Consider the following 14,804-nt stretch of genomic DNA (forward strand, 5'->3'; position numbering starts at 1 on the left):
TTAAACAAACTAACAAATAATTAACATTAAATATTAATTGAATTTTTAGAAATATGAAATTACTAATAAATTTCTTATTGGAAATTATTGATAATAAGTTGCATATAAAAAAAATTTTATTACAAATTTACGTTTCAGCAATAATTTCAAGAATAGAAAAACAAATTATAAATGTAAAAAATAAAAGCAAAATATTTTTAATAACTTAAGCATCTAAGCTACTACTGAATAAATAATTATAATTATTATTTTATTATTATTATTATCAAATTATTAAAATATTATTTAATAAAAACTTGACTTTAATGTCATTTTATTATTCATTTACACTATAACTGGTAAATGGTTGTATCATAATTAAAAATAAAACTTATTTAGATATTTAGAAAAAAGTGGATTTTAAAGTTTGGAAAGTTTTATTGCGATTAAAAATTTGTATTGATGTAGAAAAAAAATCAAGTTTTCCCACTGAAACTGTGTTATAATGCTGTAATAATATTGTTTATCTCACTATACAATCAAATAAATTAAAAAATTATATATATATAATACAGGTATTTATAATATATATTTTCAATATTTTGATTTATGCCTTAATGTATTTTAATTGAATGGCATGTTGTTTGTGTTTTTATTTATTACACAGTATTTATTAATGATGTCAATTGAAAAAGAAAATTGATTTTTTTTTTCATTAGTATTTTTTGACTCTTTATCCCATACTATATGTTTTATACTATACACTATTGTATTATAAAGTACTTTTTAAAAAAAGTTAATAGCATTTAATAGTTTCACTTTTAAAAATAGGAAATTAATAACTAGTATTAATTGGCTAAAACAGTATATATTTTAATAATTTATATATAATAATAATTATTTCAATAATTGCTATAATAGTTTTAACATAATTATGTCAACAAAATAAGGAACGCATAACTATTATCTCATTTACAAATCTATTAAAACCTTATTTATAATACTAATAACAATATTATACAATAATTGTAATGCATTTAGCATTTAGACAATATTATACAATTAAATAAATTTTATATATGCATTATTTATTATTATAACACACAAGCAATTTATTTTGCAATATTTTAAAGTTATTGTTACATCAATTTTCAAATTATTGTATTAAAGAGTTAAAAATTTAAGTAATACACATAATAATTGTATAATTTTACTTTTTTTTAAAAAAAACTCGTTTCACTAATTTGATAATTTATCAAGCTTATAATTTTTTTTAAGAAACTCATATTATTTGTGTATTTTGTTTATTTAAGCCAATCACGCACTTTGGTCTCATTTGATCCATTGGGTGATTCACTAACTTTTGCTTCCAAACGAAATGGTTTATTACTGAGGATGAACTCTTCGACCAATTGTTTATAGACCTGTGAGTATCGCTGATGAAAGTCGTGACCACCGTTTGGGAACCGTTTGACAACAGATGTCTTCACATTAATGCGAATGTGTTCCGAGTGCTCGACCGGACTGATCGGGTCTTTATCTCCTTGTATGACAAGCACCGGGAACTTAATTTTATCGTATTTGCCGGCGAGTGGATCGGTAGGAAAGTATGTTTTCATGTGCTCGAAATAAGTCATCCGTTTTTCCCACAATTGTTGAACCTCTTGACGGGAACCGTATGCTCTCAAATAGATGTTGATTCGCGACTGCGGCCAGTCTTCTACTTTACCTAACTTTTTGAACGTCGCTAGTGTTCGGTGATCGGGATATGCAATAATTCCCGACATAACCATTTTGGTTATCAGTTGCGGATATTTACAGGCCATCCATAGGGCAGCGGTCGCGCCCTCTGACCACGCAATGACCACAAACTTTTCGTAGCCCAAGTACTTTGAAGTTAAAAAAAATTAATTAAATATTTAAAAAAAAATAGTATTATTAATAATACAGTAATACTGTAAATACATACTTGCATTAGTAGTCGCATACATTCGGAATCGATATCGTATACCATAGTCCCGTACCGTCGGGCTGGTGGTCGGGATCGGCCACATCCCGGCAGTTCTATGGCTATTATAGTGAAGCGCTTATCGTCCAGTATGTCGTCGCCCTCTAATTGTTCATAAAAATCTGTTTTTCCGGTGCCTTAATATATATATTATATACACCAAAATAATAGATTTAATTTTAGTAGAAATAATAGTTTCTTTAATTTTAAATCATATACCAATAGCTCCGGGAACCAATAGCACCGGTATGTCACCTGAACCATAAATATCATACCAAATGGGCCAATCATTTAATTCAACGCAATGGCTGCTCATTATTATATAAATTGGTTGTATTAATTTTGTAGACAAAATTTAACTAAAAACAATTTATTAAAGAAAACTTAACACAACTATAAATATTTTTATGTTTCTTAACAAACATATATACTATTATATGTACAATGAGTTGCCATTTGTTTAACAATACTCAATATAAAGTGAAGGTTAACTATTTGGAGATAACTGTGCTTTTCTCTTAAATTACATAAGCAATAATAATAATAATAATAATATAAAATAATAATTTTTTAAAATATTTAAATAAATAAAAATTATTTTTTAAACTATGATAAATCAACAGTTCTTGTTTTATTTTTTTTATTAACTTTATTTATATTACTATAAAATGCTTTTAAATATTACGAATATTAAATAAACAAAAAAAAACTATCAATTTTTATTAACTTTTTAAAGTAATATTTGTATGTGTTATTTAATAAACTGCTATGTATTAAGTATTGTATAAATATTACTACAAAGTAAAATAATTTTTTATATATAATTATATAATGATGTATCACTAATGTGATAAATTTAATGAATTAATACTAAATAATTAAATTTTTTTAAATAAAATTTAATTGTAATTGCGAGCATTGAATTAACTCTTTGTTATTATAATTATTATTAATTTTTAAAAAGAAATTTATTTTCAATTTAGAGTTAATAATTGATTTCAAAATTGTTTATAACAATTGTATATTATAAAAAATTGAAATATTACTATTAGTTTGTAAAATCTTTTTTTTATTCAAAAAAGATTTATGAAAAATATATTTTATTAATACAACAAAACAACAAAATTAAGACATTATGTCATGAAATCTCCGATAACATCCTCATTATTGCCATTTTTCGTACCAATATTTGGACTTTTATTTAGTAGAAAATCCTCGACAAGTCGGCAATAAATAGTTGAATATCGCTGATGGAGATCGTGGTCACCGTTGGACAGTCGGTGCAGATAAGCAGTGGCCATACGTTTGAGCAAATAATTGCAATGATCTAATGTGCTAATGGTGTCCTAATTAAATTTTGTAATAATTTATAAAATGACACAAACAAAAAATATTAAATAATATTTATGATTGTGATGTTTTTTTCAACAAAAAAAATTGACCCACAATTTATTTTGTAAAATGTAAAACAAAACAAAAATAAAATAACTAATACTATATTTATTTATTTTTTTGCTACAATACCTTATCTCCGTGTATGATAAGCACTGGAAAATCAATGTGACGGTAGTTGTCTTCATTGACATCATTGGGAAAGTATGTGCGGATGTGTTCATAAAACATAAGTTGTTTATCCCATAGTTTTGCAATTTCCTCATCACTGGTATATGCTTTCCGATAGTTATCCAATCGTTTTCGTGGCCATTGTTTGACTGATCCAATAGCTCTTAATTCAGTCAACACTTTGGTGTCGGGATATGCTATGACACCACTGATGATCATTTTGGTTATCACTTTCGGATATTTACAGGCCATCCATAGGGCAGCGGTTGCTCCCTCTGACCAACCGATAACTGCAAAACTTTCGTAACCCAAATGCTTTACAAATAATAATCATAAGTAAAATAATATGTTTTATATTTTATTTAGATTTTATGAAAAATTCAAATGTATTTACTATCATAAGTTGATAAAAACATTGGGCATCGATATCATAGAGATTACTGCCATATTTGCGAACTGGTGGACGAGACCTACCAGAGCCGGGAGGGTCTACAGCTATGATAGTAAACTTGTCCTCATCCAGTATATCGTCTCCTTCTAACTGTTCATAAAAGTCAGTCCTTGCCGTACCTTTTTTTGCCATAAAATAATAATAATAATTTAGTTTAATATCAATTTATATGAATATTTTTAAATTTAAAAAACATAGTCTAACCTATATTATAATTTTAGTAAGAATAACACCAAAATGTGATAAATGAATATTTATTATATCAGTACTATTTTTTTTAGTATTATAAATGATATTTATATTTAAATATTATTCTAATAAATTTAAATATATCTTTATCTATTAATAATTTATTATTAATGAAAAATTTTAAATTATTTAAATTTTTAACACATACCTATAGCACCAGGAATCATAAGGACAGGTATATCTCCGGATCCATGCTTATCGTACCAAATGGTCCAACCATTAAACTCGACACTAGCACTGGTAGTAGTCATACTTTTGGCACAAAAAATATTTTTTAAATATATATATAGTAATGTAGACAACAGTTTCAATTTCAACTTTCAAAACAATATTTAACACAAAAACAACAACAATAATACTAATAATCTGATTGAGGTTTTACGTGAAAGTTTTGTTAACCCTATGATATATACTGTATATACTGTACAATACAAACAACTGTTGTGTTGTTAAACTGGTATCACATCCACTCTTTGCACAGTTTTTTGTTTGTTTAACTATCTGTGCGTCAAAATTATTATTATTATTATTATTTATTAATTATTAGGTTTATCACTGATGTCTACATTAGGATGTTATAAGTCGATACTTAGTTGTAAATATATTTTTTCAAAATTTCAAAAATTTTTTTTTTAATGATATCATTACAGCGTTGAGGAGTTTTCAATAAAATGGTGAAAACTATTTTTTTCTCAATAATTTATATTTTTTTGTGTGTAAATAATTACCTACAAAGACCTGTTGGTGCTGTTAATGTCTAGTCTATGATTGATCAGTCAATTGTATTGCATTTTTATATTCAATCACTTTGAATATATTAAATTAAATAAAATATTATACTATACATGTACATTACATCCCTATAATCATAATGAGGCACTGGGATATGCAATGTTGAACCAATATATTAATTATAATAATAATAATATTAAATTATTTTTTAATGTTAATAATAGAGCCAAGAAATTTTAATACATGTTATAAAAATAAAAATATTTTAAATAAAATTTTCCGATACTTTTAAGTCGAAAATATTTAAGTTTTATTCGTAAAAACTAGTTTAAAAATTTTTTCAATAATAATGATAATAATATATATATTTTTAATAGTAATTACTATATTACTGTAAAATAAAGGCAATTATTTGATTATATTATAAGTTATTTTTAATTTAATTGCATTATTTTTCTTATAAAATTTTCTGAATGTCTCGATTAATTGAATAATAAATAAAAAGTAAAAGTAATATAAAATATATATATAATTGATTTTATTGATTTACCTTGAAAATACAAATTATTATTTTTATTCTACTGTAAATTAATAATTGACTTAAATATTGATATAAATTTTTTTAATGGTGTGTAAATGTTATAACAATATCTTTTGTTAATATTAAATAAAATAGTTATAAAGTATATATTATATACTATATAATATAAATGATAAAGCATGTGTATAATTTTTTTTATTTAACAATGTATAAAATACTTAATATAAAAAACTGTCAAAAAAACATAAAAGATTTGTGAGTTGATTTACAACAATAAATTTTAATATAAATAAAATACTAGTATAAATAAGTATTAATAATTTAAATTTTAAACAAATATAGGAAAATATTTAGTATTATTACAGTATTTGTTTAAAAATTATTTTAGTAATGCATTTTAGTGTAGGGTTTGAGAAATATTTAACAATAATTTTTTTTGAGTAAACAAAATTAATTTATAATAATTAAGTTTAGACTTTCATGTCATGCCATTTGCCAGACAATCAATTTCACTCAACTGATTGTAAACACTTTTCTCTGCGCTGGCACTCAATATGTCTCTGATTAGGTAATCCTCGACAACTTTCTTGAATATCGGTGCGTATCGCTCATGTAGATTGTGTTCACCATTTTGAAAACGTTGTAAATCAGCAGTTTTTATACGTTTGATGACATACTGTGCGTGATCTATGGAGCTAATGGTGTCCTATATTTATAAATAATATAAATTATTAATAATTAAATATTTACATTATTCAATAATAAATATATATATATTTCCTAAATACCTTATCTCCATGTAAAACAAGTACAGGAAAGTCAATGAGTTTGTATTTAGTTTCGTTGGGATCAATGGGAAAGTATGTTTTCTGATGTTCATAAAACATGAGATGTTTGTCCCATAGCTTCTGTATCTCTTCTCGACTCGAATACGATCGCAAATACTTTTCGACAGTCCTTTTAGGCCAACCCTCGACTTTGCGTATAGTGTTCAACGCGGACACTGTTTTGGGATCTGTGAAGGCTATGACACCACTGATAATCATTTTGGTGATAACTTTCGGGTATTTACAGGCCAGCCATAGGGCAGCAGTCGCTCCCTCTGACCAACCGATCACTGCATAAGTTTCGTAACCCAAATGCTATTATTAAAAAAAACGAGAATAAATTAATTAAACAACAAATCTAATTATACAATATCATAATAAAGTTAAAATATTTTTTTATTATAAAAATAATAATATTTATTATTTAAGTTTTACTTTCATGAGTTGATAAAAACATTGAGCGTCCGTATCATAGACAGCACTGCCATACTTTCGTATCGGTGGACGGGATCGTCCACTACCTGGTGGATCAACTGCTATAATAGTAAACTCGTCTTCATCTAAAATGTCGTCCCCCTCTAATTGTTCATAGAAATCAGTTTTGCTGCTACCTGTGCCATATATAACAAATATATATATATACAGTCTTTACAACAAATTAGATAAATATTGTTATATAATATACAAAATAAATATACATTATTACGATTGTTGGGGTAATTATTTATTTATAATTATAATTTATATTAAAATATATAAATGTCAAACAGTTAATCATACCAATAGCTCCAGGAATCATGAGGACAGGCATCTCACCCGTGCCATACTGTTCATACCAAAGTTTCCAGCCATTAATTTCAATACTTGGCATTGTTAATGATTGTCACATAAATAATCCTTTAGTATTAATAATTGTTTTTTAGACAATAAGATGATTATATGTTTTGTTTTTAAATAACTAATACAAATGTATTGTAAATATAATTTTTAAAAAATATAACTTTTTATTAAATTAAATTAATACAAGTTTAAAGTCGTGTTATGTTTAAGTTGTTTAAGGTTTTGACTTTTGTAATTGAATGTTAAAAAATCAGTTATTATAAATTATGATTTTGGTTATATTAGTTGACCCAATAGATAAACGATTATAATATTAAACTGTTTTTTTTTGTTTTTTTGTTGTTGGGTTTTGCAATATTTTAAAATTTTCAAATAAATTTTCCTAATTTATTTTACATAAAATATATCTAATAAAAAATTGTATTATTATTAGATGTAAAACTTGTATTTAGCACACATAAAATCGCATAAAAATAAGTCAATAATTATTAAGCCTATGAATTACTATAACTTATGCGCCAAATAGATTGCGTTAAAATTGATTTATTTTTCCTATATATTGTACAAAAAAAAAACATTAGCAATTTTTTCATGTCTTGATATTTGAAAATTTATTACAATAAAATAATTTTTGTTGTTTTAATAATTAAGTAATTACAATTAATTACTAGAAAAAAAACTGGAACTTATCATTATAACTAATTTATTTTATTATAAAAATAATAATTATATAATCATATTATGAGATATTTATCAATTATTACAAACAAACAAAAAATGATTAACATATTATTATTAAGTTAGTTATTGTTTTAAATGTAAATTTATGCTTACCTTTAAAAATGAATTTTATTTAATTTTTGAAAACTTTTTTGACACTTATATGAAATATTTATATAAACATTCAAATACTACTAGTATATGACAAATTAAATAAAAATACTTTTTTAAATTATAAAAACTTTTTAAACATTATTCAGCAATAGTCAATAACTTATTGACAATTATCTCAATGTATTAACAATATATATTTTTTGTATTGTATTGTATTGTAACTAAATAATCATATACTGTATGTCAAATAAGTATAAGTAAATAATAAAATAAAATAAATTGTTAGTACATAAGCTTATTTTAATTAGCCAATATATAATTATTTAAAGTAAACGATTCAATTGTTAACTATAAGATACTGTATATGTCTAGAGTTGATTTTTTGGCATTGAATACATTTTAATTATTTATATACATAATAATTGGGAATTTTTTTTGGAAAGTTTTCATTTTAAAATATTATAAACTGCAAACTGATTTTTTTTAATGTCATAGTATTCACGATTTTATTTTAATTGTTTAACAAACTGTTTCTATTTGATGGCAATAGGATATACCAAAAAATAAAAATTTATGTGATTGCTTTAAATGATTTATTTAATTATTTTTTTTAAAAAAAAACATGTTTTGCAACTCCATTAAAATATTAATAAAACTTTACTTTTAAGTTTTTTATATGGTAAAATTTATTAAAATAAATTTACATTAATTAACTTATTTTTTTCTATTTTTCATTACTTCTAGATTTATACACATTTATAATTAATAAATTAAATCTTATGCAAAATATTATATATATATATATATAATATATTGAGAGTTAAATTTTTAAACCATTTTGAAACTCAAATAAAATATAGCAAAATGTAAACTATATTATATGGTTAAAACAAACAATATAAATACATTTATATTTTAAATAAAAGTTGATATAAGACTGATATAACAACTAAATTTTAAAAAGCAATTATTATATAATAAATATTAATTAATTATATATTAATGTAATTTTTTTATTAATATTTTTTAGTAAATTAAATAAACTATTTGTTAACGAATTATTTGCCATCTGTTGTTCAAAAATATAAATAAGTTTAACTAAAATAAAAATAAATTTTTTAGCTTTAAATATAATTAAATAAATAAAATACAGCTTATATTTAATATTTATTTATTTATTAATTAATCATCCACAATAATTATTTTGATCTGCAAAATATACTTATTATATCAATTATAATAACTTATGTCGTATTATATTATATTAAAATGATATTTACAAAATAATATATAGTAATTAATAAATATTTTAAAAATGTAATTTATATAATTTATAAATAATACTAATATGAAAATTTATTAGATATATATATAAATAGATATAAATAAACATAAATATTATATATTATTGATTGAATATACAATAACAAGCCTTGAATATTATTTATTTAATGTAATACCTATAAATAAATATTTTAGTTAAATAAATATTAAACTAATTACATTTTTGTAGTTCATTTTTATATATTTTTATTTGTATTATTAAATTAAAAATATATTATTTTTTATACTAATAATTTTGTATAAAAAAATTTAATAAAGTGATTATTGATCAAGACAAAGCACAAATATCCAAACAGGATAGGCATAAAATTTGAGTCAAAAAAACTGTTGGTTCATAAACAGGACAGTCATACCAACCCTAAACCCCTTATCTATTTAAAATCATAATTTTACTAAAATACTTGTACAATATTAATATATTTCAATACAACTAGAGTTCACAACTACAGTACATTTAGTACATTTAAATTAAATTATTAAAACATCAAACTAATTGCATTTTTATTATTTTTTTTAAAAAAAAGTACTATTAATGTTACATCAATTAATGTGATATAATATACATTTAGAACAGTAAATACTGTATAGATAGCACATGTAGTTTTGGATACCTGTATGTATAGTATGTCTAGTTATTTAATGAGTAATTCATTCAATGTGTTGTTATATAAATTTAAAATATATAACAGTTTTCCTGTTTGTATTACTAACTAACTTAAGCAATCAACTGATGATCATTAAAAAAAATAAAAATAAAATATGTATCAGATTTGTATAAATTATTTATAATAAAAAAAATAAATTATTATAAGGATTAGTAAATTTATTTTAAACAGTTATTAGATTTTTTGTTATCTGATTAGCTCTAATTGTAATACATATAATTATTAGTACATATAATATAATACAATTATCAAACACTTAAGGGAAAAAACAGTAAAACTGTTTTTTTAAAAAAACATAATTTTATACAAATAAAAAATGCACAATTTTTTGAAAAAAATTTCTATATATTTTTTGTATATTTAAAATTGTATAAAAATATCTATCTAAATCCATTAAAACTAATTATTAATACTGTAAATATATGTAGACTATTTGAATTTGAATTATCCAGCATTACCACTGGTTATACAATCAAAATCACAGGTTATGGGAACCATATCTTGTTGACAACCTTTTGGCAATACATTGTTTACCAAAAAATCTTCTACTGTTGTCTTAAACATCGGTGAATATCGTTGATGTAAATCGTGTCCACCGTTTGGCAACCGATACATAACTGCCGATTTGATACGGTTTAGCACATACTCCGAATGAGACATTGAAGTAATGTTATCCTAAAATAGTTAATTATAGTTAATAACAAATTAAACTAAACCTACACTTAGATCCCATACCTTATCTCCACGAAGTATAAGCACTGGAAAATTGATGAATTTATAAACAGATTCATTAGTATCACTTGCAAAGTATGTTTTGATGTGTTCATAAAACATGAGATACTTGTCCCACAATTTTTGTAATTCCTCTTTACTGGTATACGAGCGTAAATAGTTGTCCAGTCGCTGTTTGGGCCATTTGTCAACAGAGCCCATAGCTTTCAATGCACTTAACACTTTGGTGTCGGGATAGGCAACGACACTACTGATTACCATTTTGGTGATGGCTTTCGGATATTTACAGGCCATCCATAGAGCGGCTGTCGCTCCATCTGACCAACCGATTACTGCAAAACTTTCGTAACCCAAATGCTGAAAACAGTTACATTAATAACAATTAATTATATAAAATTTAAAATAAAACTATTTATCAAAAATTTATACTTTATAAAACTGTTTATATTTTATAAAAAAAACACTTACAGTCATCAATTGATAAAGACATTGGGCATCGATATCATAGAGATTACTGCCATATTTTCGGACCGGTGGTCGTGATCTACCACAACCTGGTGGGTCCACAGCAATGATAGTAAACTTATCCTCATCGAGTATATCATCGCCATCAAGTTGTTCATAATAATCACTTTTAGCTGTTCCTATAAATTATATAATATAAAATAAATAATTAGTTGCGCACAAAAACAAAACATCAAAAAATTTAATACCTATGGCACCTGGTATTAGTAGCACTGGTAGGCTACCTGATCCATATTCATCGTACCATATGTTCCATTTATCAATTTGAACATGAGGCATTTTCTATGTAACTTGCACAATTATGTATTAATCAATATGTAGACAAACAAACAAACACACAAATTAAGACAACTTTCAACTTATTTATCAAATTATAACCATATAATTGATACTACTGTACGATATGCACAGTTAGGACACTAAAAGATGTTTGATTTTTCATATATTTTCATTAAATTGTATGTCTATGTTATTACACAATGTTATAATAAGCTTTTGATAATAGTTTTTGTCTGACTTAATTGTCCAATGATTACTATAAAATAATCATTAAATAAATTTTGTTTTTTAATTTCAACACAAAATTTTTGTTACTGTTGTTGTTGTTGTTGTTTGTGTTGTTATGATATTCAATGATTTTAATAAAAATCAACAACAAAAACATTAATGATTACTTGATTGCATTTTCTTTATCTAAACACTCATAAACCTACATAATATGTAAAAATCAAATATCAAATACTGTTGGCTAAATTGATAAGAAAAAAAAATTTAATAAAAATATTTTTTTTACTCCTAATCAGTGGTTTTACGAGATTATTCATTAGTGATATGTAGTACACATTTTGTGTATGCCATAGAAAATTGTTAATTACAAATTTGACGTTTGTATTAATTTATTTTTTTTTTGATAATTTTTTGTTAAGCCTTTGGCATATTATATAATATCAGTTAAACGATTTGCATATATTAAACATTGAAAATGCATTAGTAAAATTATTGTGACTATTGTGTTATAGAAAGCTAAACTAACATTACTTGTTTAAAACAATATTAATTATGTTGTCAATTTTTATGAAACAATATTTTTAATAAATTAAACTCACTCTTTCATAATTGTTTGTATATATATATACTCTCCCTTTTTTAATGTATGTGTATGTGTATGTGTATGTGTATGTGTATGTGTATGTGTATGTGTATGTGTATGTGTATGTGTATGTGTATGTGTATGTGTATGTGTATGTGTATGTGTATGTGTATGTGTATGTGTATGTGTATGTGTATGTGTATGTGTATGTGTATGTGTATGTGTATGTGTATGTGTATGTGTATGTGTATGTGTATGTGTATGTGTATGTGTATGTGTATGTGTATGTGTATGTGTATGTGTATGTGTATGTGTATGTGTATGTGTATGTGTATGTGTATGTGTATGTGTATGTGTATGTGTATGTGTATGTGTATGTGTATGTGTATGTGTATGTGTATGTGTATGTGTATGTGTATGTGTATGTGTATGTGTATGTGTATGTGTATGTGTATGTGTATGTGTATGTGTATGTGTATGTGTATGTGTATGTGTATGTGTATGTGTATGTGTATGTGTATGTGTATGTGTATGTGTATGTGTATGTGTATGTGTATGTGTATGTGTATGTGTATGTGTATGTGTATGTGTATGTGTATGTGTATGTGTATGTGTATGTGTATGTGTATGTGTATGTGTATGTGTATGTGTATGTGTATGTGTATGTGTATGTGTATGTGTATGTGTATGTGTATGTGTATGTGTATGTGTATGTGTATGTGTATGTGTATGTGTATGTGTATGTTTGTTTAAGTTTGTTAATATTAAATTTATTACAGATATTTCCTTTTTTATGATAAATTGATTTTTAGTCGACTTATATATATATATATATATATATATATATATAATATTAAAATATAATAATTATTTTTCATTTTTGTTGTCTCTGTCTATAATAAATTATCTTATTTTAAATTATTGCTTAGAGTTTACATAAAAATATGGTCGTAAATAATATTAAAATTATTACCAATACTTGTAAAACCTTATGTAATAGTTTGTCGTTCAAAACGTTGTCTTTAATATTATATAAAATATAGTTAGGCATAAAATAAAATAATAAAATTTGTATATAATAAATAATATAGTAAAAGATTATAAAATAATTATAAAATAATTATAATAATAATGATTTTATACCCGTATTATACTATCTAAATAATTGATTTACATAATTTTATAATAGTATTTAAATTTATTTTTCATAGTATCCAAGGTTTATTCTAAAATTCATTTTATTTGTTTGTTATTCTTTAATTTAACAACAATTTTTTAGAAATATTAAAATATTTTGTAATAATATTAAATATTCTAATACTTATACTTCTAATACTTTTTATAAATAACTTAATTTAGATCTTAAACATAATTTACTAAAATGAATAAAAAATAAATAACTAAAGTATGAAAGCATTTAATTATTTTTAAATAAAATTATAACATTCAATTAATAACTTATTTGTTATTAACTGTCTTATTATAAATTATCATATTATTTAGATTTTATAGTTATATATATATATATACAAGTAAAACAAAAAATATTTTTTAAAACTTATATTATATTTATATTTAATATACAACAACACATAGTTAGAAATGTTATGAAATAGAAAAAACATTATTGAATATATATATATATATATATATATATATCCTCTAATTAATGATTAATTTTTTAGAAATGCTTAAAAAAATAGATAAATGTTTTGTGTTAATTAATAAATATAAATAACATTTTTTTATTATTACTATTTTTGTTTTATTTAATTGGTGCAAAATTAATTTATAACTGAATTATAATTAATACTTTTTTTGAAAAAATATCTATCTATTATACAGATATAAATAGTTTTTAATTTAATTATAATATATTTTATTTTTTATATTACTTATGATAGTTTCAAAATATAAATTATAATTACTAAAAATTTATTAATAATTTAAATACTACTATACTTGTAAAATAAACTCATCATTTAATTTTAGTTATGATTTATAAATATATACAGTATTTATATAATATAGATATATATTTATATTTACAGTATATATCACATAAACATATATCATATGGCATTACAACAGTCGCAATACTATTGCTAAGTTGAAAACATTATTGTGTAAAAAATAATGTAATAAAATATATCTTTAATTAATGAATTTTTTTAATAATAATAAAAATAAAATTATAATTAATTTGTTTTTAAAAATAATTTTCATTAATTATTTTTCTTTCAAAAAATTTAGTAAAATCTCAATATATTAGTTGTTATAATAGCAATCAAAAAAATAATTTTATTATACTTTAATTATAAATCATTATAATTGTTATAAAAATACTATATATATATTAAATGAAATTGATTTTTTAGTTTTAATAAATACAATAAAGAGAAATTTTATTATTTTATTAAAAAT

General features: G+C 22.6%; 3 protein-coding genes across 3 annotated transcripts; all 3 read right to left on the minus strand.

The window, feature by feature from the left end:
* Window positions 1-1,217: 1,217 nt before the first annotated feature.
* On the minus strand, window positions 1,218-7,483 carry LOC128955768 (uncharacterized). The gene is made up of 11 exons (XM_054301444.1): window positions 7,131-7,483; window positions 6,786-6,961; window positions 6,312-6,665; window positions 6,003-6,229; window positions 4,399-4,502; window positions 3,945-4,120; window positions 3,512-3,865; window positions 3,145-3,333; window positions 2,207-2,333; window positions 1,949-2,124; window positions 1,218-1,868 (listed from the first exon to the last, which is right to left on the minus strand). Exons 1-11 carry the CDS (start codon window positions 7,219-7,221, stop codon window positions 1,284-1,286), a joined length of 2,559 nt encoding a protein of 852 aa, XP_054157419.1. The 5' UTR covers window positions 7,222-7,483; the 3' UTR covers window positions 1,218-1,283.
* On the minus strand, window positions 3,095-4,719 carry LOC128956370 (valacyclovir hydrolase-like). The gene is made up of 4 exons (XM_054302103.1): window positions 4,399-4,719; window positions 3,945-4,120; window positions 3,512-3,865; window positions 3,095-3,333 (listed from the first exon to the last, which is right to left on the minus strand). The coding sequence occupies exons 1-4, from the start codon at window positions 4,499-4,501 to the stop codon at window positions 3,121-3,123; spliced, it is 846 nt and encodes a 281-aa protein (XP_054158078.1). The 5' UTR covers window positions 4,502-4,719; the 3' UTR covers window positions 3,095-3,120.
* Window positions 7,484-10,477: 2,994 nt separating the features above from the next.
* On the minus strand, window positions 10,478-11,569 carry LOC128955769 (valacyclovir hydrolase-like). Its single transcript, XM_054301445.1, has 4 exons — window positions 11,479-11,569; window positions 11,234-11,409; window positions 10,769-11,122; window positions 10,478-10,708 (listed from the first exon to the last, which is right to left on the minus strand). The coding sequence occupies exons 1-4, from the start codon at window positions 11,567-11,569 to the stop codon at window positions 10,478-10,480; spliced, it is 852 nt and encodes a 283-aa protein (XP_054157420.1).
* Window positions 11,570-14,804: the final 3,235 nt, after the last annotated feature.

The sequence above is a fragment of the Oppia nitens genome, unplaced genomic scaffold, assembly GCF_028296485.1.
Source record: "Oppia nitens isolate AA-2021 unplaced genomic scaffold, nextdenovo-longstitch-racon4-pilon3 scaffold2_pilon_pilon_pilon, whole genome shotgun sequence".
Taxonomy (NCBI): domain Eukaryota; kingdom Metazoa; phylum Arthropoda; class Arachnida; order Sarcoptiformes; family Oppiidae; genus Oppia; species Oppia nitens.